Raw genomic sequence first — 21,314 nt, forward strand, 5'->3', positions numbered from 1 at the left:
GTCAACTTTCCTGCTCCTCTGATGCTGCTTGGCCTGCTGTGTTCATCCAGCTCTGCACCTTGTTACCTCTTATATTTATAGCGCAGCTTTCATGATCATTGAATGTCTCAAAGTGTTCTTACAACCAAAAAAGTGTTTTTGAAGTATGGTCAATACCACAATGCAGCAAATGTGACTATCAGTTTGTGAAGAGCAATACAGAGTTTTTGTCATATTGCTTGAGGATTACCTATTTGCATGGCTCCATTTTAATATCTCACAAGCAAGATAGCATGTGGGTCAGTGCAGCACTGGAATATCAGTCCAGATGATCATTCTCAAGTCCTGGAGTGGAATATGAACATACAGAAAAACTGGAGAAATCTGGCTTCAGCATTTTCAGCTCATTTTCTCCTACTTAGCTCCCCCATTACCAGCTTGTCTTTCTCCCTGCCTTACTGTTATTCATCCCTTTGCCTGTAACTGCCTATGTCTCTCTCTGGGCTCCATCTCCAACTATCCACTCACTCCCACTGCCACCACCCTGCCCAACATCCGTGCCCATCTTTTCCCGGCTACTATCAGTTTAAAGATTGCCTTGAATGTTGACTCTTCTTCCTCTCCACAGATGCTGCCAGATCTGCTAAGTTTCTCTGGCAATTTCTGCATTTATTTCAGATTTCCAGCATCCATGGTTCTATGTTTTATTGTAGGAATGGACAAATTGCTGGCTCAGAGGCAAGGGATCCAGAAATTGAAGCCAGGGTTGACGCAAAGATTTCTCTCTATTTATCAGTGGCTACAGCTCGTTCAGTCACTATTATTGTCATACTAATAGACTTTTAAATTCAGTCCCTTCCATTTATAACCACATTGTGATGTTCACTTGATTTGCCCATTTATGTGACAGATGATAAAATACATGAAGGGAAGCAGACAATCATTTGCCTTCGCAAGACTATCGCCGTGAACTTTGACCTAACTGGGAGAGTACTGGAGAATATTTAAGGGAAAAGAGAAAGCAAATAGACTGAAGAGTTTATTAGAAATCTGTAAGTGGATAAGGAAAAATGACATGGAATTACTAGAGAGAAACTGTGCTTGAAGAGGGATTCTATGAAAATGCCTATGCTATTTATCCTGTAAAAATAACATTGTAAGTGGCTATTCCTTTATTAGTGTCATTATTATGATTAGTCTTACATTCACACCAATGCGAATGGTAAATGTAATCGATCTGATTTGATTTATTGTAGTCATGTGTACAAAAGTACGATGAAAAGCTTTGTCTGCGAGCAGTACAGGCAGATCATAGGGTGTTTAAACAGACTGAGGCTTACAGGTGTGTGAAGCAAGATCAACATTAACAAGATGGGCATTATTTGAAGTTAGAGAGTCCATTCAATAGTCTAATAACAACAGGGAAGAAGCTGTTCTTGAACCTGTTTGTGTTCAAGCTTCTGTTTCTTCTGCCTGATGGAAGAGGTCATAGGAGAGCATTACTATAGTAGGATCGGTCTTTGATGATGTTGGCTGCCTTTCCATGGGAGCGAGAAGTGTAAACAGAGTCCATGGATGGAAGGTTGTCTTCCATGATGGTCTGTGCACACAACCTTCCGTAGTTTCTTATGATCCTGGACAGAACAGTTGCCATACCAGGCTGAATGCTTTCAGTGGTGTATCTGTAGAAGTTGGTGAGAGTCCTTATGGACATGCTGAATGTCCTAAGCCACCTGAATAGGAAGAGATGTTGCTGTGCCTTCTTGACCCTCGCATCTACATGGGCTGTCAGTTATTGTCGCTCCTGGGAACTTGACGCTCTCAACCTCCATTCTGTTGATGTAGATGGGGGCGTGTCCTCCTCCTTTCTTTCTGAAGTCAATGATCAGTTCTTTAGTTTTGCCGACATTGAGGGAAAGGTTGTTATCATTCACCACAACACCAAGCCTTCTATCTCCTTTCTGTATTCTGACTCATCATTGTTTGATATCTGTCCTATCACAGTGCTGTCATCAGCAAACTTGTAGATGATGTTTGTTTGGAATTTGGCTACACACTCCTGGGCATACAGGGAGTACAGTAGGGGGCTGAGAATGCATCCTTGAGGGGGGCTCCAGTATTGAGCATTATTGTGGAGAAGGTGCAGTTATTTATCTTCGATGATTGTGGTCCGTGGGTCAGGATGCTGAGGATCCAGTTGCAGAGGCCAGAGCTGAGACCTAGGTCCTGGAGTTTTGAGATCAGTCTGGAGGGGATAATGGTGTTGAGGGCGGAGCTGTAGTCAATCAGTAGGACCCTGACATAGGCGTCCACGTTGCCAGATGTTCCAGGGTTGAGTGCAAGGCTAAGGAAATGGTGTTCCCTGTAGACCTGTTACGTCAGTAGGCAAATTGCAGGGGATCAAGGCAGGCTGGGAGGCTCGAGTTGATGTGGGCCATGACCAGCCTCTCAAAGCACTTCATGATTATGAAGGTCAGAGTCACTGGGCAGTAGCCATTAAGGCAAGTTGCACGTGCTTTCTTTGGTACAGGGTTGATGATGGTCTTCATGAAGCAGGTGGGGACTTCAGCTTGTAGAAGGGAGAGGTTGAAGATGATGGTGAATACGTCCACCAACTGGTCCGCACAGGATCTAAGGGCATGGCCGGTGACTCCGTCTGCGCCTGTCGCTTTCCTTGGGCTGACTCTCAGGAAGACCGATCTGACATCTGCAGCGGCGACGGAAGGAGCAGGCACATCTGGGGCTGTCGGGGCACTGCGCTGCTGGCATTCTGCTCGAACTGAACATGGAAAGCATTGGGCGCATCAGGGAGGGGTGTGTTTTTGTCCACAATCTTGCTCTGCTTCATTTTGTATCCCATTATGTTGTTTAGGCTTTGCCACAGGCAGCTGGTGCTTGTGTGGTTGGTTTGGGCCCCTAACCTGGTACGATACTGTGACTTGGCATCCCTGATGGCATTGCAGAAGGCCACATCTGGATTTTCTGTATAAGCCTGGACTGTCCGACTTCAATGCTGCAAGTCTGCTCTCTGGTAGGGAGTGGATCTCCCGGTTCGTCCGAGAATTCTGGTTGACTTCTTTGGCACGCAGTCCTCCACACATTCGCTAATTAAGTCCGTGATGGTGGTAGGGTACTCGTCCAGATTTTCCGCTGAGTACTTGAATACAGTCCAGCCTGCCCATTCCAAGCAAACTCGGAGATGCTCTTCCACTGCCTTGGACCAGCATTGTATTACTTTCTGTGAAGGATCCTCCTATTTCAGCTTCTTCTTGTAGGCTGGGAGGAGGAACACAGCACTGTGATCTGATTTTCCAAAGTGTGGGCTTTGGAAGATTGAGGGGTCGGTGTCTTTGATGGTTGTGCAGCAGTTGTCCAGAACTTTCAGCCCTCTAGTGGGAGTCCGCTTCTTTGATGGCTGTGTAGCAATGGTCCAGGATGTTTGGTCCTCTAATGATAACACTAAATTGCCTGATATCGTAGAATCCCTATCATGTGGAAGCAGGCCATTTGGTCCATCATGACCACACCTTTGAAGAGCATCCCACCCAGACCCACCTAATCCCTGTAACCCTGCGTTTACCATGGCTAACCCACCTAGCCTGCACATCCCTGGACACTATGATAAAGACAATCGCCTGAGGCTGAAACTGAACCCGGGTCCCTGGGGCTGTGAAGTAGCAGTGCTAACCGCTAAGCCACTGTGCCACCCATAGGCAGTTCTGGCGGTTGCTTAGAGGATGCAGAGGCTGGTCATCTTCACGTTTAACTCAGTGTTCTTGGGTGGATTTTGACTGAGTTGATCAGTGCTGGAAAACAGGATTAAACTTGTTAGGTGGTTATTTCTGACTGGCGTAGACTCAGTGGGCTGTAGGCCCTTTTTCTGTGCCGTAGCCCACTACGACTCTATGAATTAAGTCTCACTCTAAGTGCCAGTAATAACATTATGTCACCAGCAGGAAGCTACTGTTTTTTTTAAACTTATAAATAGAACATGAAGTCCAAGGTCGGGTTTTGAATGAGAGTGGGAGAGGGCAGACAACAACAATGTGGCCTCTCCCACGTAGAGGTGAGCTCCATTCCGCAGATGGCAGGCGAACGAGGTTTGTTACTTGTCTGGATTCAGCTGCGACAGTCTGGAGATCGTTTATCTGCACGTTTCCGAAATGTAAACCAGACCCGCACACAAGCCAGTCCTGTAGCAAGTCACGTGTCTTCCATTTACTGCTCTGTAGCATTGTGAGGAACCGTGCATTATTAACGTTTATGACTGATTTTCTTTTGATTGCAAAGCAAATGTCAGAACTGAAACCACACTCCTCCTCCTAACTACCATGTCCAAGGCTTTTATCTACTTTGCCTAAATTGGCACTGGGTAATAGCTAATCTTGGTCAGGTAGCTTTAAATGCAACTTTAGTAGAATTCTGTTGTATCTCTGCCTTTGAATACTTATATAGTTTTTGCCAGACCACCTAGAAAGTGACAGAGGTGATGGGCTCATTCTAGCTGACCTGAACCATTCATAGCTGCACCTGACAAATGGTTTAAAAGGCAGTTAAGACAGCTGAGGACAATGATATACTTAACTATACCTAATACGCAGAAAGGAAGCTGCTTATTATATAATTTTGTGGAACAATCTACTTCTCATTAAGTTTCCAAACATTAATTTCCTCATTGGTGTCCGTACACATAGCAGCTGCAGAAAATCACCAAATGTTCCCATAATACAGGACACTTAATCCCTCGGGTTATTCAATAGTTAAACTCTAACATTCTCAGTGAGATTGTCTCAAATTCACTTAATGTGCTTATTACATAACAGTTAAAAAAGAACATTTCATATATGGGTCTGAAAATTAAGTCAATAGAGATTAAAAGCTGTGATCAGTCTAAGGTTAAATGTTCCCCAGAGCAATCTGCAATTCAGTGGAAAATCTTCATTAGACCAGAAGCAGAACATATCCCTCACCTCCTCATATAATGTTCCATTCTATGTCAGAGATAAAGTGTGAAATTTGTCTTCTTTCGGTTCCAATAGAAGTAACTTCTAATCAAGGGTCACTTATCTAATTTTGAGTTGCAATATCAAAATAGAAAAGTCTAAATTGCTAGATTAAAATCAGGTTTATTAGTTTGCTACAAAGAAAAATTTCAAGGCTGTGGCAATCTTGATGGGGAATTGACGCAGTCACGACATTTGGAATATTGACAGATTTTTGCCAATAGGTTTTGCTAGAAGTGCTTTTGTAACAAATAAACAAGCAGCCATGTAACAGTTTGTGTAAACATGGAGAATGGTTCCTGGAATCATTTTCCCAGAGTTGAAATGTCTAAAACTATGGAACATGCATTTAAGGTGAAAAGGAGAAAGTTCAAAACAGATGTGAAGGGTAAGTTTTCACACAGAGAGGGATAGGAGTCTGCAATAGGCTGCCAGGGGTGGTGGTGGAGACAGATACGATAGGGGCGTTCAAGGGACTTTTAGGTAAGTACATAAATATGCAAGGAATGGAGGGATATGGAGCAAAGGCAGGCAGAAGGGATTGGTTCAGTTTGGCATCATGTTCGGCATAACGTCGTGGGCTGAAGATGCCGTACCTGTGCTGTATAGTTCTATGTTCTAATCAGGAGTAGGTCATTCATCTCCTTAGTTCCACTGCAACTATCACTACAGTGTTGTTGATCTGAGATTAGGGACAGTAGCAGGAGCCAGTTTGTAGCTGTTCAGTTTGTGCCAGTATAATGCCACCTAGTGTTTCTAGCATGTCACTTTAGCATGGCAACCCCAGCCATGAGGGTAACCAATTTATAAATGTCTAACTTACAAATACTCATTCTTACAAATGCAGTCTTGTAACTTTAAATATCCAATATACAAATATTTCCTACACTAAGAAACAGCTGCTTTATACTGTCCTGCATTGTGTTCTGACTTGCGTACAGAACAGACTCAGGGACAGAACCAGGGACTGCCTATTCTCATTACTGCTCCAGCACAGAGAATAGGGTCATTGTCATCACCACACTCCTGTACTGCAGTGAGAGCTCTTCATCTGACAAAGAGTCATCTAGACTTGAAACATTAGCTTGCTCTCTCTTCATGGATGCTGTCCGATCAGCTGTGATTTCCAGCATTTATTATTCCCATCCAAACAACTGTTGGATGGATGATCCCAGAGTCATGAGGGTCCTAGGCAGGAGTAGGTGGTCGAACATTTTTGAACATATAAGTAAAAGTATTGAAGACGTTGGTCATGATAACCTAGGAACAGCCTTCACAGAAGTAGAACTACTAGAAGTAGCTTGGAGCTCAGAAGACAGACCCAGTTGAATGACTTAAGCTGGCCAGCGATCCCTCACCAATGTGGGTAAAACTTAAGTCTCAGTAGTGCATATAAGACAGCTTTGTGTTGTAACCTGATGCAACTTTATGCTGCAGTGTTAAACTGACTGGGTGATGAATAAAGAATTAGATTGTAGTAACAGTACAGGTTGTGATCATTGTGTTCACTGCCATTGATTCAGAGAGGGCCATGTCATTCAGGGCCCTATAAGAGTCTGTCCCATGTCTTAATGATGAGGCAGAGTGCTGCCAGAGAAGGAAAGGAAAGAAAACACAAATTGGATCCCACTACATTATTCTGTCCCACTTGCCGGAGATCTGTGAGTCAAGAATAAGTCACATGAGCACCCAATGTAGACACCCATGAAACTGAGTAGACTTTATCCTTAAACTGAGGGGCAGTTGCCATCGACAACTTCAGACCTCCCGCAAAACTGGGCATTCCGTTCAGCAATTCTTATCTAGCTAACGGAGTGAATTATGTGTTGCCACGAATGGAAGCCAGGGAGTCCAGCAAAACAAAGGTTAAAACTGTGAAGGTCCAATGGGAGAGCCATCTCGTGGCTGGTGAGAAAGAAGATGATTTTGATTTACAGGGGCAATCCTCACAGCCCTGGGATATCGCTGCAGGAATTCCTTTGAACAGCTCCTCAGTCTGATCTGTTTTTGGTGCATAATTTTATCTTCAACCAGATTAAAAACTGTTACCCCTCACCAGGGTAATGTGCTCGAACTGAAGCTCTACTGTTCCCAGAGTCATCACAAAAGCTAACAATTTTATAAAACTACACAAAATTCCCCAATTTCCCTGCTTTTTTAGACCCAGGTTGACAGAAAGCACAGACCAGGTTTCTGCGCTTAACACGAATGACTGTTTATTACAAATAAATAAATTCTAGCTGGGGCGGCACGGTGGCTCAGTGGTTAGCACTATTGCTTCACAGGGCTGAGGACCTGGGTTTGATTCCACCCTTTGGCAACTGTCTGTTTGGAGTTGGCAAATTCTCTCTGTGTTTGCGTGGGTTTCCTCCCATAGTCCAAAGAAGTGCATGCTAGGTGGATTGGCCAGGCTAAATTGCCTGTAGTGTTCAGGGATGTGTAGATTAGGTGAGTCTGGGTGGGATGTCTGAGGGCCATCTTTTCATAATGATGGTTCATTTTTTTCATAAGGGGAGAGGTGTTGCAAAGTTGGATAGAGTACTTGTGGACTAGGGGCTCAGGTCTGGGATCTAGCCAGTTATTTGTTTTATTTAACTACTAGATGTTGCTGAAAGGCAGGTTGCACCTCTTTTCACATTCCCTTTACAGATTATAGGGCGAGGCGCACCTCTTTGGGTGTTTCAGTTTTAGCTTTCAGAGATGGGGGGTGAGGGTTCAATCTCCACTTTATAATAGATGGTTCATAATGGTTTATTCATAGAATCCCTACAGTGTGGAAACAGGCCCTTTGGCCCACCAAGTCCACACTCATTCTTTTTTCTTTTAAAACCTTAATTCCATTATATTACTGGATCCTTAGCTCATCAACCTACAGTTATATATTTTGTACTAATTCTGTATACATATAACATTGAGCACTACCATTACTATCATATACAAATGTGTTTCTTTTAAACCAGCCATAAAGCATCCGTGATAATACTTTCATGATTTGCTACATGTACAATTTATAAATTAACTGCTTGTAATATAAGACTCCAACGAAATAACCCTACTCATCCCCTTACAAAACTCCCTGTACACACATACAGACAGACACAAAAGAAATGGGGGTTGGGAAAGACTGGGAAGACAATTCAATAGACCCTGGCCACAGGGTTCACTAAGATGATCCTTTTAGCTTGACAGGATGTGCTGCTCCTTAAACTTCCTTCTTTCACTTGCTGATGGGAAGTTATTGGTTCACATTTACAAAATCTCTGACTCATAGATAAAAGCCACAACTCACAGCAACCAATGACAGCAATAAACTAGCTTTCTTCAAGCTTGAAGTGCTTTTTACCACAAAGGAAAATACAGCCCCTTCCTTTTCAGAAGGCCAACAGCTTGTGACCAAACATCCAGCTGTCTGGGAGGCAATCATATAGTCATTGGCAGGCAGAAGGCCTGTGTCATTACCAATCCGTTACCATTACACAGACCAGTGAGATACTTGCTACCATCTGAATCTCCCTTTGTTCATACCCCTGGCTCCAGGTGATATGTAGTAACATCCTGCACTGCTTGAACAATGTGTAAACAGCACTTTCAAGGGGTGTCAAGTAACTTGCTTTAAAATAGTGCAGCAACCCCTTTCCACAACTTTGGCTTTCAAAACAACTCTCCCATTTCAGTCCATCGTCAAAAATACAGAAAAATGAAAAGATACATTCTTTACCTTTGGCATTGGCCTCAATCAATGACTTCTACTACCATGCATCCCTTTTCACAGTGTAACAATGTGTTAGACTCTCTTTGGGGTATATTACAACAATTTTGTAAATTTACTTCAATACCACCAATTCCTCATCCTTTACCACCAAGAAAATGGCGGCAGCCACTTATGGGAATAGCATGCCTCAAATTACCCCAAGACAGACACCATCCCAAACTGGACATATATTGCTTTCCCTTTCTCGGCTGTTGTGTCAAAATCCCAGAAAGCGCTCCGGTGTGGGACTGTCGTCAACACACAGACTATGACGGTTCAAGAAAAAGGCCCATTACTGTCATCTCCAGGCAATTAGGGATGGCCAATAAATGTGGTCTTGTCTTGTCAAACAAACAAAACATTCAGAATTACCAATATATAAAAGGTAGCAGCAGTAAGAAAGGAAACAATCTTGTTCTGGAACAAGGCAGAGTGGAAATATAAATGTGGAAATTCCTGTGCAATTTTATTCCATAAATAGTTAACACACTTGTATCAAATTCCTCTCTCAGTAATTTAATGTTGCTGATCACCCACTTAACAAAAACTCCCAAGGCAGGTGGTGAAGGCGGCAATTCCAAGTTCTCATGGTATTTTAAACAGTTCAGCTCTACTCATGCAAAGTCTGACATCAGATAGCTTGAATTATAGTCAGACCTACATCCCAGATGTATGTTGTTATAAGCATTGTGCATAAATCCAGCATCCTTATGCCAGAATTTTTCTAGTTACTGCATTGGATGAAATTTGATATTTAAACTGAATGGCATTATTAGTTAGTCACATTATAAATTTTCTGGCCCAGCAGCTAAAATATTAACTCCGATCGCTGACTGAATACAAGCCTTCCGACACCCATCCTCCCTTGTTTTTTTCATTATTATATAATATATTCTGAAGATGTTCCCAATGTCAAACTTTATATGATGTTTTCACTCTATTTCTTATTTGATTCTTCCTGATACGTTTTCTTCAATCCTTACAACCACAAGCCACTTAATGTCCCCATTTTATTTGTCCAAAATATGAATTGATGAAACTGGTCTGACTTTTCTTCTTTCTTTATCCTTTATTTGTTTATTAATCTTTTGCAGCTGGATAGCTACAACTAATAGTAGTATATGGTCCATAGACTTTGGATACATTAAAGATATTTCACATATCCAGAACCTTGAAATTAAACCAGTGAAAATGATTATATAACTGCTACTTGAGAGGAGACATGACTCAATTCAGCAAATGAGTTAGCAGTACAACTAAAACATTGTAAGAGCAACATGAGGTATTCTCCATCATAGAAAGAAAAGCATTACTTTCTCCCTATTCTGGTACTGTATATTACATTGATAAAGGGTGAACGGGTGCAACTCCATCCCCTTATCTGTTCAGGGTTGCGGAGGAAGGGCATTAAAGTTATAAAATAAACAGATCAATGATAATAGAACACCCCATTAAGAAAATAGAGAAATGCAAAGAAAGGTAATGCATTCCAATCTAATTAAAGACATTTGAGATGGAGTTTAAAACGGAGCTTAGCTGAAAGTCGACAGTATTCCTGAACCAGTGGAAAGGGGCAATCACACCACGGCTTATCATTAGGGAAGGTGGCACATGGGCCCCATATGATGATGTGGCAGGACTAGTCTTTTTACTGCAGTCTCTGATAATGCAACTGCTGGCCTGGTGCCTGCAGACATCTCCCTTGGCATTTCTCTGCTCAAAGATCCAACTTCTTGAACTTAATTGGAAACTGATGAAGGCTGAATTACACTACTGTAGACTGAACAACATTAACCTTATTCCATTCCAGGTTGCTGTGAGATTACTCAGAATAATACAATGGTATCTGATTATATTTTTTGCAGTGCAAGTTTAAATTGTATTATTGTTTCATTGTCTTAAGAGCCTTTTATGATAAATATTACATTTTCCCAAGCTCTGTGCTTCCCAGGCAGTGGCCAGACAGGTTTATGATACTCTCCATTTCGTTGACATTCAAGACCTTTTTTAAATCCAAGTGATACTGTTCTTTCCAACACTGACTGAGAAAAAGGTGAATTAATCCAATTTGCTAATTCAATGAATGCAGAAGCAGTAGACTTTTTACTTATCGGAGTAATAAGGACAGTGAATTGTGTACTGCTTATATTCCATGATGCCAAATCTGGCTACTGTTGAATTTTTTTTATACTGTCATGTGCTTCTCACAACCTTGGTTTCAAAATCAACGGGGTTATTCTGTAGTGAGGTTAAAATGCCAAAAACGTCATTAGCTGCTGGCCCACATTCTAATCTGCAACTTTATAAACTCCTTGCATCTTTCTGTGGAACACCACTTTCAAATTGCTGTCATCCCACTTTCCCACTGCAACACCAGCAACTTTCAATTCTCAGGTATCTGACAGCCTGTGTCGCTGTCTTAATTACCCACGGGACATTTATTAATTACTTTTATTAGCATGCAGGTTGTTTTTTGACAGCCTTCTTAAATGTTCTCACTGTGTTGATTTGGGAATATCGCCTTGCTGCCTTCTCACTGGCTGTTTAATCCAATTTTAAGTTAAGGAGGTGATGGCCTAGTGGTATTATCGCTGGCCTGTTAATCCCAAGACCCAAATAATGTTCTGGGGACCTGAATTTGAATCCCACCGTGGCAGATGGTGGAATTTGAATTCAATAAATATCTGGAATTAAGAGTCAAATGATGACCATGAATCCATTGTCGATTGTTGGGGAAAAGCCCATCTGGTTCCCTAATGCCCTTTACAGAAGAAAACTGCCATCCTTACCTGGTCTGGATAACATGTGACTCCAGGCCTACAGCAATGTGGTTGACTCTTAACTGCCCTTGGGGCAATTAGGGATGGGCAATAAATGCTGCCTAGCCAGTGATGCCCTCACCCCGTGAATGAATAAAAGGAAAAAAAAATTCCTGGGTGCAGTCACAGCATTGTGGTGAAAGGAATTATTTTGTCTTAAAATGCTGGAGGAAGAGAGAACCTTCACTTTGAAGCTCTCTCTCCCTTATTGACCCAGTATTGCAGCTTGCTGCTGCTGCTTTCAAGTTGGAAAGCCTCTGCATGCCCCTCCAGTTTTCAGAGTCTGCCACCTCCCCTTGTTGGATGGTAAACAGCCTCCTTCTCACTGCCCACACCCCTGAGAAAATATCCTAATTGCTGCTGTGGAAGCTGAAATTTTTTGAAGAACAAACTTAGCTAGTGGGAAACTAAGATAACTGTATTCTTAAACTTTGCAATTTAAGTGAATAATCTTGAAATTCACACATTGGTATCTTAAATAGGAAAACATCCCAAATGGCCACTGTTAACAATCCAGGTTAACGGTAGTAGCTGTGAATATTATTTCAGGGTCTGGCCATTCTGCTGATGATCCACCTATTAATACTTAAACATTCTTAAAAACTGACGAAAATGAGTGTCAATCACAATTTGAATTGGTAAGTGATATTGGGATTTTTTTTCCAAACGTGAACGATTCTTCATAACATACCTTTTGAAAGCCTTTTCTTGTCAGAGCAGTTAGTAGTGTTAATTGGTGCTGCTTCCCTCTCTTGTCTGGAATTGAAAGTATTTCTTAATTCATATCTAATTTCCACCCTGCCTCACCTTCACCTGGTCCATCTCTGATTTCTCCCTTCCCTTCCTCGACGTCTCTGTTTCCATTCATGGCAATAGGCTGCCCACTGATTTCTGTTACAAACACACCAACTCCCATATTAAGCGGAATATACATTTTCACAGCCTGCTTCCCGTAAGGACTCCAACCCATTCTCCCAGTTTTTCCATCTTTGCCACATCTGTTCTGATGATGCTACCTTCGCAGCGGGGCCTCAGAAATGTCCACCTTTTTCCTCAAATGAGGATACTCCACGACTGTGATTGACAGGACCCTCAGCTGGGTCAGACCCATCTCCCATACTTCTGCTCTCACTCCTTCTCTTCCCTCCCACAACAACAATATAGTCCCTTGGTCCTCGCTTTCTATCCCACTTGCCTCTGTACCCAAAGGATCATAAACAGCCATTTCCATCACCTCCAACGGGATGCCCACACCAGGTACATATTTCTTTCTTGTCCCTTGTCAGCATTTTGCATGGAACGGTCCCTCTGGGACACCCTGATCCACTCCTTCTCCATTCCCGCCACCGCTCCACACCCCCACAGCACCTACCCCTGCAATCACAGGAGGTGTATCACAAGCCTGTTTATCTCCTCCCTCCTCACTATCCAAGGCACCAGACACACTTCCCAGGTGAAGTAGCAATTTACCTGCACTTCACCCAATCCAGTCTACTGTATTCACTGCTCACAATGTGGACTCTTGTAAGATGGGGAGATGAAATGCAGATTTGGTGACCACTTGATCCGTAAAAATGACCCCAAGCTTCCAGTTGCCTGCAACTTCAATACATGTTCTCACGCCAACTTTTGTGTCTCAGGCCTACTGCAGTGCTCCAGCGAAGTTCAATTCAAGCTGTAAGAACAGTGTGTCATCTTCCACTCAGGAACCTCATAGCCTTCAGGACTCAACACTAAGTTTAACAATTTCAGAATGCAATCACTCTCCTCCATGTTGGTTATCCATCTCCATATCTCTAAATCCTGTTGTGTATGGTTTGTTCCCTGCACAGCCAACCCATTTTCAATTATTCACACTTCTTGTTTTATATCCTGTCTATTGTTTTGTCTCTCTTGGCTTATCATCAGATCTCTCTTCGTTTGCCTATCCTCTTTTTTTTCTATCTTTCTGTCTGTCTCTCTGTCTTTGGCCTCCATCTGTATTTACTCTATTCACTTCCTCACCATCATCAGCATAATAAATACCATCCTTTCCAGTTATTTTCAGTTCTGATGAAGGGTTACTGGACTCAAAACATTAACTCTGTTTTTCTCTCCACGGATACTGCCCGACCTGCTGAGTTTCTCCAGCATTCTGTTTTTGTTCAAACTACAAGTATTAATTCATGCTGTAATTGTGTTTATGGTTTCGGTGTAGAGTGGTACATCATTACAGTAAAACTTGGCATGCATTCAAGGAGCAAAACATAACACAAACCTTTTAAAGGCAAGCAGGTTCCTGTCTCTTGATTCACAGTCATCTGCACCTCCAGCATAGAAATCCCATACTGCTGAAGGTAGGAAACATTCAGTGTAGGCCTCAAAATCATCCAAACAAATCATAGACATTACTGGGTTGGATGAATCTTGAAGAATAAAAACAAAGCAAAAATGCATTTGTTCACACAGTAATAGAAACTTGCAGCTAAAATTTCATACAAAATTCTAAAATATACTGTTTAATTCTGTAAGAACACGTAATGCAAGGTGGAACAATCTTCTGTAAATGTGTAGATTGGTCTCTGATTGGACCCGTTCTGCTATTTTGACTGATGAACTAAGTTCATAGAATACCTACAGTGCAGAAAGAGGCCCATCTTGCCCATCAGGTTTGAACCAACCCTCCAAAGAGCATCCCCATTCCACCCAAACACAGCCCCACATTTCCCATTCAAAGATAGTAAGAACTGCCAATGCTGGAGTCAGAGTCAGGACCCTTCCCGAACCGAAACGTTAGCTTTCCTGCTCCTCTGATGCTGCCTGGCCTGCTGTGTTCCTCCAGCTCCACACTGTGTTACCCCACATTTCCCATGGCTCCTCCACCCAGCTTGCATATCACGGGACAATTTAGTATGGCCAATCCACCCAACCTTCACATCTTTGGACTCTGGGAGGAAACTGGAGCACACATGCGCAACCATGGGGAGAATGTGCAAAGTTCACATACACAGTCACACAAGGCTGGAATCGAGCCCAGGCCCCTGGCACTATGTGACAGCAGTGTTAACCACTGAGCCACCATTCCATTCCAATTCCTGCTCCTGCCACTGGCCACGCAATGATTCCTACTGGATTCAAGTGGGAGTCAGGCCTTGGTATGGAAGTCAGGTCAAGGAATTAAAATCTCTCTAGGCCTTGGCTTTTTGCTAACCCAGGATCCTCACATTGATCAATTTCACGATGTGATAAAATTTAGCCCAATTAATCACTTGTTTACATCCAAACAAAGCTAGGAAGTGGAATTTATATCCAAATTTATATTCAAAATTTGACCATGTATTCCCATCTGCATGTAACTGCTTCATGAGGAAAACAAAGTTGAAATCCCATGGAAAAGTTGATGAGGTGTTGGATTTCCTGAGAGACATACTAAACTGTACAATCTCATGAGCTAGACTCATACATCCAAGAAGAATTTAAATCAGGTCCTTTTTGATTATGGGTTTCCAGGACATCATCAGTCATGGTTGAAAGGATTTTTTTTCTGGGTTACTGCCAATAATGAGAGGTTTAATGTTCCCCAGAAAATCTGGGAGGTCTGGAGAGACCACTTTAGAATAGAAGAATAGGCAGGATAGAACAATCTGCACATTGCTTTTATGGAGATTTTTGCAGGGTGGAATGTTCATATAATGCATTGGTTCAGCAATAGCCCTAAGAACACTTGACAAGAATCATTGGTGTCAGTCATGATAAGGCATGTTTTTTCATATGCGTAATCTGAGCTGGTAGTCTGGAATGCCAACAGTATCCATTGGCCTTTCACAAGGCCTCATTTCTGAGGGTTGGACTATGTACTGCCACTGGTTTAGTCTATATTTATGGACTCATTACTGCAGCAGTATGCCATTTCCTTCTGAAGGATGGCAGACCAGAAGACTTTCCCACTCATTGCTTGCTGTCTGACTTATTGGAAGGACTCACAAGCCGATAATCAACTTATTTGTTACACCTTTAGTGGTCAATATGGCTGGCAGTGGGATTTGAAACAGGAACTTCTGGCCAAAGGAGGAAAACTGCCACACAACCTCCTCACTAAATGTGTACCAAGTAGAAGTGTTTAGCTATGACGTCTCTGAAATTATAGCACTGACGTCATCAATTACCCAAATGTGACAAATGCAAAGAGTTGAATTTTCTGTTCTTCTGTTGGGAAGCCCAAAGTGAATCCTCCAGGACTGCAATTTTAAATGCCCTGCCTGTTTGCCAGACAATTTAGAGTCATAGAGTTGTACAGCATGGAAACAAACTTTGTTCCAATTCATCCATGTTGACCAGATATCCGAAATTAATCTAGTCCCATTTGTTTGCATTCATATCCTCTAAACCATTCATATTCATGTACCCATCCAGATGCTTCTTTAATGTTATAATTGTACCAGCCTCCACCACTTCCTCTGGCAGCTCATTCCATATACGTATATATACTATGTGTGAAAAATTTGCCTCTTAGGTCCCTTTTAAATCTTTCCACTCTCACCTTAAACCTATACCCTCTAGTTTTGGACACTCCCACCCCCAGGAAGAGACCTTGGCTATTCACCTCATTCATGCCCCTCTTGATTTTATAAACCTCTATCAGGTTACCCCCAGCCTCCAACTGTCCAGAGAAAATAGCTCGAGCCTATTCAATGTCTCCCTATAACTCAAACCTCCAACCCTGTCTTTTCTGAACCCTTTCAAGTTTCACAACATCCTTCCTATAGCAGGGAGACCGGAATTGCACGTAATATTCCAAAAGTGGCCTCATGACCTCCCAAATCCTATACACAATGCACTGACCAATAAAGGAAAGCATACCAAATACCTTCATCATCACCCTGTCTACCTGTGACTCCACTTTCAAGGAACTTTGAACCCACACCCCAAGCTCTCTTTGTTCAGCAACGCTCCCCAGGACCTTACCCTTAAGTATGTATGTCCTGCCCTGATTTGCCTTTCCAAAAAGCAACACATTTATTTAAATTAAACTCCCTCTGCCACTCCTCAGCCTATCAGCCCATCTGATCAAGGTCCTCATCTGAGATATCCTTCTTCACTGTCCACTACAGCACCAACTTTGATATCATCTGCAAACTTACTAACCATATATCTGCAGGGTAGGAAACATGATGGCTCATGATCCAATGCTTATGTAAAATGATGTCAGTTACATGCCTGCAGCAAATCAATTTTCCTGCAAAATCTAATGGCCACATGTGAAGCAAGTCTAGAGATAAGTGTTTCTGTTAGGGCAAAGGGCAAGGCTGGTAGGTGTAGGGAATGCTGGATGACTAGGGAAATTGAGGTTTTGGTCAAGAATAAGAAGGAAGCATACATCAGGTACAGACAGCAGAGATCAAGTGGATCCCGAGAAGAAGATAAAGACAGTAGGAGTATACCTAAGAGGGAAATCAGGAGGGCAAAAAGGGGACATGAGATGGCTTCGGCAAATAGAGTCCAGCCCTCCCCCTCCTCCTCACCTCTCTGACCTGACCTAACCTGTCCATCTTCCTACTCACCTATCCTCTCCACACTTCCCACAGACCAATCACAACAACTTCCTACCTGCATTCACCTATCACCATCCCACCCACCCTTGCCCCAGCCCCACCCCCTCCCCCCATTTACTTCTGGGCTCCCCACCCCTCCCCAGACCTGACAAAGAGTTTTAGCATGAAACATTGACTTTCCTGCTCCTTGGATGCTGTCTGACCTGTTGTGCTTTTCCAGCTTCACATCTATTGACTCTGGCTTCCAGCATCTCCAGTCCTTACTGTCTCCAAGCCTGAAGACTGGAGGTTGACTAATGTGGTGCCATTATTTAAGAAACGTGGTAAGGAAAAGCCAGGGAACTATAGGCTGGTAAGACTGACATCGGTGGTGGGCAAGTTGTTGGGGGGAATCCTAAGGGTCAGAATTGACATGTATTTGGAAAGGCAAGGACTGATTTGGGATAGTCAACATGGCTATCGTATCTCACTAACTTGATTAACTTTTTTGAAGAAGTAACGAAGAGGATTAAGGAAGGCAGAGTGGTGGATGTGATCTATATGGATTTCAGTAAGGCATTTGTCAAGGTTCCTAATGGTAGACTGGTTAGCAAGGTTAGATCACATAGAATACAGGATGATCTAGCTATTTGGATGCAGAACGGGATCAAAGGTAGAAGACAGAGGGTGGTGGTGGAGGGTTGCTTTTCAGACTGGAGGCCTGTGACCAGCGGTGTGCCACAAGGATCGGTATTGGGTTCACTACTTTTCATCATTTATATAAATGATTCGAATGTGAACATAGGAGCTATGGTTAGTAAGTTTGCAGATGACACCAAAATTAGAGGTGTAGTGATCAGCGAAGAAGGTTACTTCAGACTACAATGGGATTGTGATCAGCTGAGCCAATGGGCCAAGGAGTGGCAGATAGAGTTTAATTTAGATAAATGTGAGGTACTGCATTTTGGAAAGGCAAATCAGGTTAGGACTTATACACTTAATGGTAAGGTCCAGGGGAGTGTTGCTGAATGAAGAGACCTTGGGGAGCAGGTTCATAGTTCCTAAAAGTGGAGTCGTAGGTAGACAGGATAGTGAAGAAGGCATTCGGTATGCTTGCCTTTATTGGTCAGTGCATTGAATATAGGAATTGGAATGTCATGTTGTGGCAGTATAGGGCATTGGTTAGGCCAGTATTGGAATACTGCATGCAGTTCTGGTCTCCCTGCTATAGGAAGGTGTTTGTGAAACTTGAAAGGGTTCAGAAAAGATTTATAAGGATGTTGCAAGGGCTGGAAGGTTTGAGCTATAGGGAGAGGCTGAATAGGCTGGGGTTATTTTCCCTGGAGTGTCGGAGGCTGAGGGGTGACCTTATAGAGGTTTATAAAATCATGAGGGGCATGGATAGGATAAATAAGCAAGGTCTTTTCCCTGGAGTGAGGGAGCCCAAAACGAGAGGGCATAGGTCTAAGGTGAGGGGGGAAGATTTAGAAGGGACTCAAGGGGAAACTTTTTCACACAGAGGGTGGTGTGTCTATGGAATAAGCCGCCAGAGGAAGTGGTGAAGGCTGGTATAATTACATCTGGATGGGTACATGAATAGGAAGGGTGAAAAGAGATATAGGCCAAATGCTGACAAATGGGACTAGATTTATTTAGGATTTCTGGTCAGCATGTACGAGTTGGACTGAAGGGTCTGTTTCTATGACTCTATGTCATATAACCCAATGTTTTAAAGATCTCACTTCTTATAAAACCATAAGATATAGGAGCAGAATTTTGACATGCGGTCCATCAAGTCAGCTTTACCATTCGATTATGGCTGATATATATCTCACCACTAATCTCCTACCTCTCCCTGTAACCCTCAACCCTCTTACTAATCAAGATCCTATCTATCTCTGTCTTAAATACACTCAATGACTTAGCCTCCATAGCCCTCTGCGGCAATGAGATCTGCAGATTAACTACCGTCCTCCAGTAAATTCTTACGTTGAAAAGAACTATGTTGGGTAACTTGTTGGCCATGTTTGGCTATTAAGAAGGTAGAAAGAACTAACAATAAACAGTGTCTTTCGGATCGTTAGGACATTACAAATCCACGTCCAATGAGTTATGGTTACTGCAAAGAATTGTTACCGTTGTGATCATAAAAATTTGTACATAGTTTAGTCCCTCAAACAATAATAAGAAAGCTGATCAGTAATCTTTTATTGGAGATGTTGAGCATAAAATCATAAAATGTTACAGCTCAGAAAATGGCCATTTGGCCCATCAGATCTAATCCTGTACTCCAGCATTTGTTCTATAGACCTGCTGGTTATGCCACTTGAGCAGCATTGCAGACACTTACTAAAGGAATCCACGGTTGATGCCTGTAATATCAATTCAGGTAGTGAGTTCCAGAGCACCACCTTGTTGACTTTTCCTACTCTAACTCAAATACTGAAGTGGGTGTTTATATATCCAGCTGAAAGTTAAGCTAGGGCCTCAATGTAATATATCATCTAATAGAAAAACAGAGCATTACAGCTCTGGATAAAACCAGACTGTTGTTAACAATTGGCACAGAACATTTGATCAATTATTGATAATCTTTTCTGTGTACTATTACACACACTAAACTCCATCATCCAGAAAGGAAGACAGTATTGCATTTCGTTACTCTTCTGAATTTCAGTGGAATTTAAAATTGCTGGTGTAATTCCTGTTGTCCATTTTCAAATTACGCTGATAACAGTGGACGTATGAGAGCACAATAGAATGTAATTGAAGGCAGACATCTTCATTAAAGCACTAGACTGCTAACCAGGTGTTTGGATCAGAATATTGTCCTCAATTACAACCTACTGTATGACCATAATGTTCATTGTTAAGATTCCTCTGCACACAGCAAGCAAAATCATTTTTGAGGCTTTGCTTAAACTTAGTTTCCCTTACGTGATCCCTCAGCCACACAATCATGGCATGAGATCAGATGTTGATCTTTCCAATCCTCTGGCTCAAGGCTTGACTGAACAAATAGTTGTTTGGCAGCACAGAACTTGAGCATTGCTGAAAAGAGACAGGTTTTGCCAAAGCTTTTTGTCTCGCGTTCATCAGGGCAATTGGCAAATTGGAACCCCCCACCCACTTTCGCCCCCAGGGCTAACTGCCAACCTCACTGTCCCAGAGATTCATCTGTAGCACCTCGATTACAATCCACAAAACTTATAGGTGTTTGGTCCCCTGATAGATGAAGAGATTTTCAGTCACCCACATTGCTGATTATGAGAGAGGTACCAAGGTATGGTGATCTCGCTTGCATTGATAATCAGCTCAGAAGTGTGCAATTGCGTGTGATCACTCACCTTAAGCAGTGGTGGTTATGATCCATTTAAGATGCTTGTTGCCATACTTTAACTTCAAAAATGGAAAATCATGGCCAGTATATCTAACTCTTTTACACACGGCAACTTGCAGGACCTTGCTGCCTATAAATTAACACTTGTGTCTGCTTGCATTATAACTGTGGTTACATTTCAGAACTGCTGTACTTCATTGAACTTGAAATACTTTGAAACATAGGAAAAGAAAGGAAGAAAGGTTTCTATCTAAGTTTAAGTCTCTACTTCCCATGTACTATCAGAAAGACCTTCCTTATCACCTCCCTCTATTCCGAGCCTTTAGGAACAGCATTATAATTAAACAAACATTTTATAGTAAGAAAAACCACTGATTTAAATTTTTTTTCTCTCTGAAAATATACATGAATCAGCAGGTCTGAATTTCACAAACACTTTGTGTTTGATCATAGAACTAAGATGTGCCTTATTAAATTATCGCAAATTGGTGCCCCTTATTTTATAATATACATTATACAGGTGAGGATAAAACATACTCTGACTACCTGCATCGGATCCACCATTAAACAGTGAAAAATCTTCCTTCAAAAAACCTGTGTTCTCCTGCAAGTTGCAGTTTTGCTGTAAATTTTAATGGTTCACCAGTCTGATATTTTTACCAGGAAGTTAGTCATTAATTTAGGACTGAGTTATTGATTGAGTTAGTAATCACATAACACTGTTCCTAAAATAAATATTTGCAGCAAAGGACCGCATTTCTCATTTCTAAACCAATGAAACAGTTTCCAATTCAGTAATATTTAACATTTAGGAGCAAACAAATGGTGTGGACAATGCTTGAGATGCCAAACAACAGACATGATGTGAATTTGAAGTGCCTTTAACTCCTTTGTAGGCTAGGCTATTGCAGT

The 21,314-nt window shown here is 42.2% G+C and overlaps 1 protein-coding gene across 3 annotated transcripts in view; it reads right to left on the reverse strand.

Moving 5' to 3' along the window:
* The window catches only part of LOC109916290 (2-Hydroxyacid oxidase 2-like), a 69,772-nt gene extending 48,759 nt beyond the window's left edge, over window positions 1–21,013 (reverse strand). For 2 of the 3 annotated variants that reach the window (XM_048605519.1, XM_048605517.1), the window contains exons 1-2: window positions 20,949–21,013; window positions 13,810–13,957 (exon numbers count right to left, since the gene is read on the reverse strand). In XM_048605519.1, coding sequence (XP_048461476.1) covers window positions 13,810–13,940 — 131 coding nt within the window. In that variant the 5' untranslated portion in view covers window positions 13,941–13,957; window positions 20,949–21,013. Of the gene's footprint in view, window positions 1–13,809; window positions 13,958–20,939 lie in introns of all 3 variants that reach the window. The other variant, XM_048605518.1, reaches the window with a different exon arrangement.
* Between the last annotated feature and the right edge of the window lie 301 nt (window positions 21,014–21,314).

Source organism: Rhincodon typus, chromosome 14 (assembly GCF_021869965.1).
Source record: "Rhincodon typus isolate 14 chromosome 14, sRhiTyp1.1, whole genome shotgun sequence".
NCBI lineage: Eukaryota > Metazoa > Chordata > Chondrichthyes > Orectolobiformes > Rhincodontidae > Rhincodon > Rhincodon typus.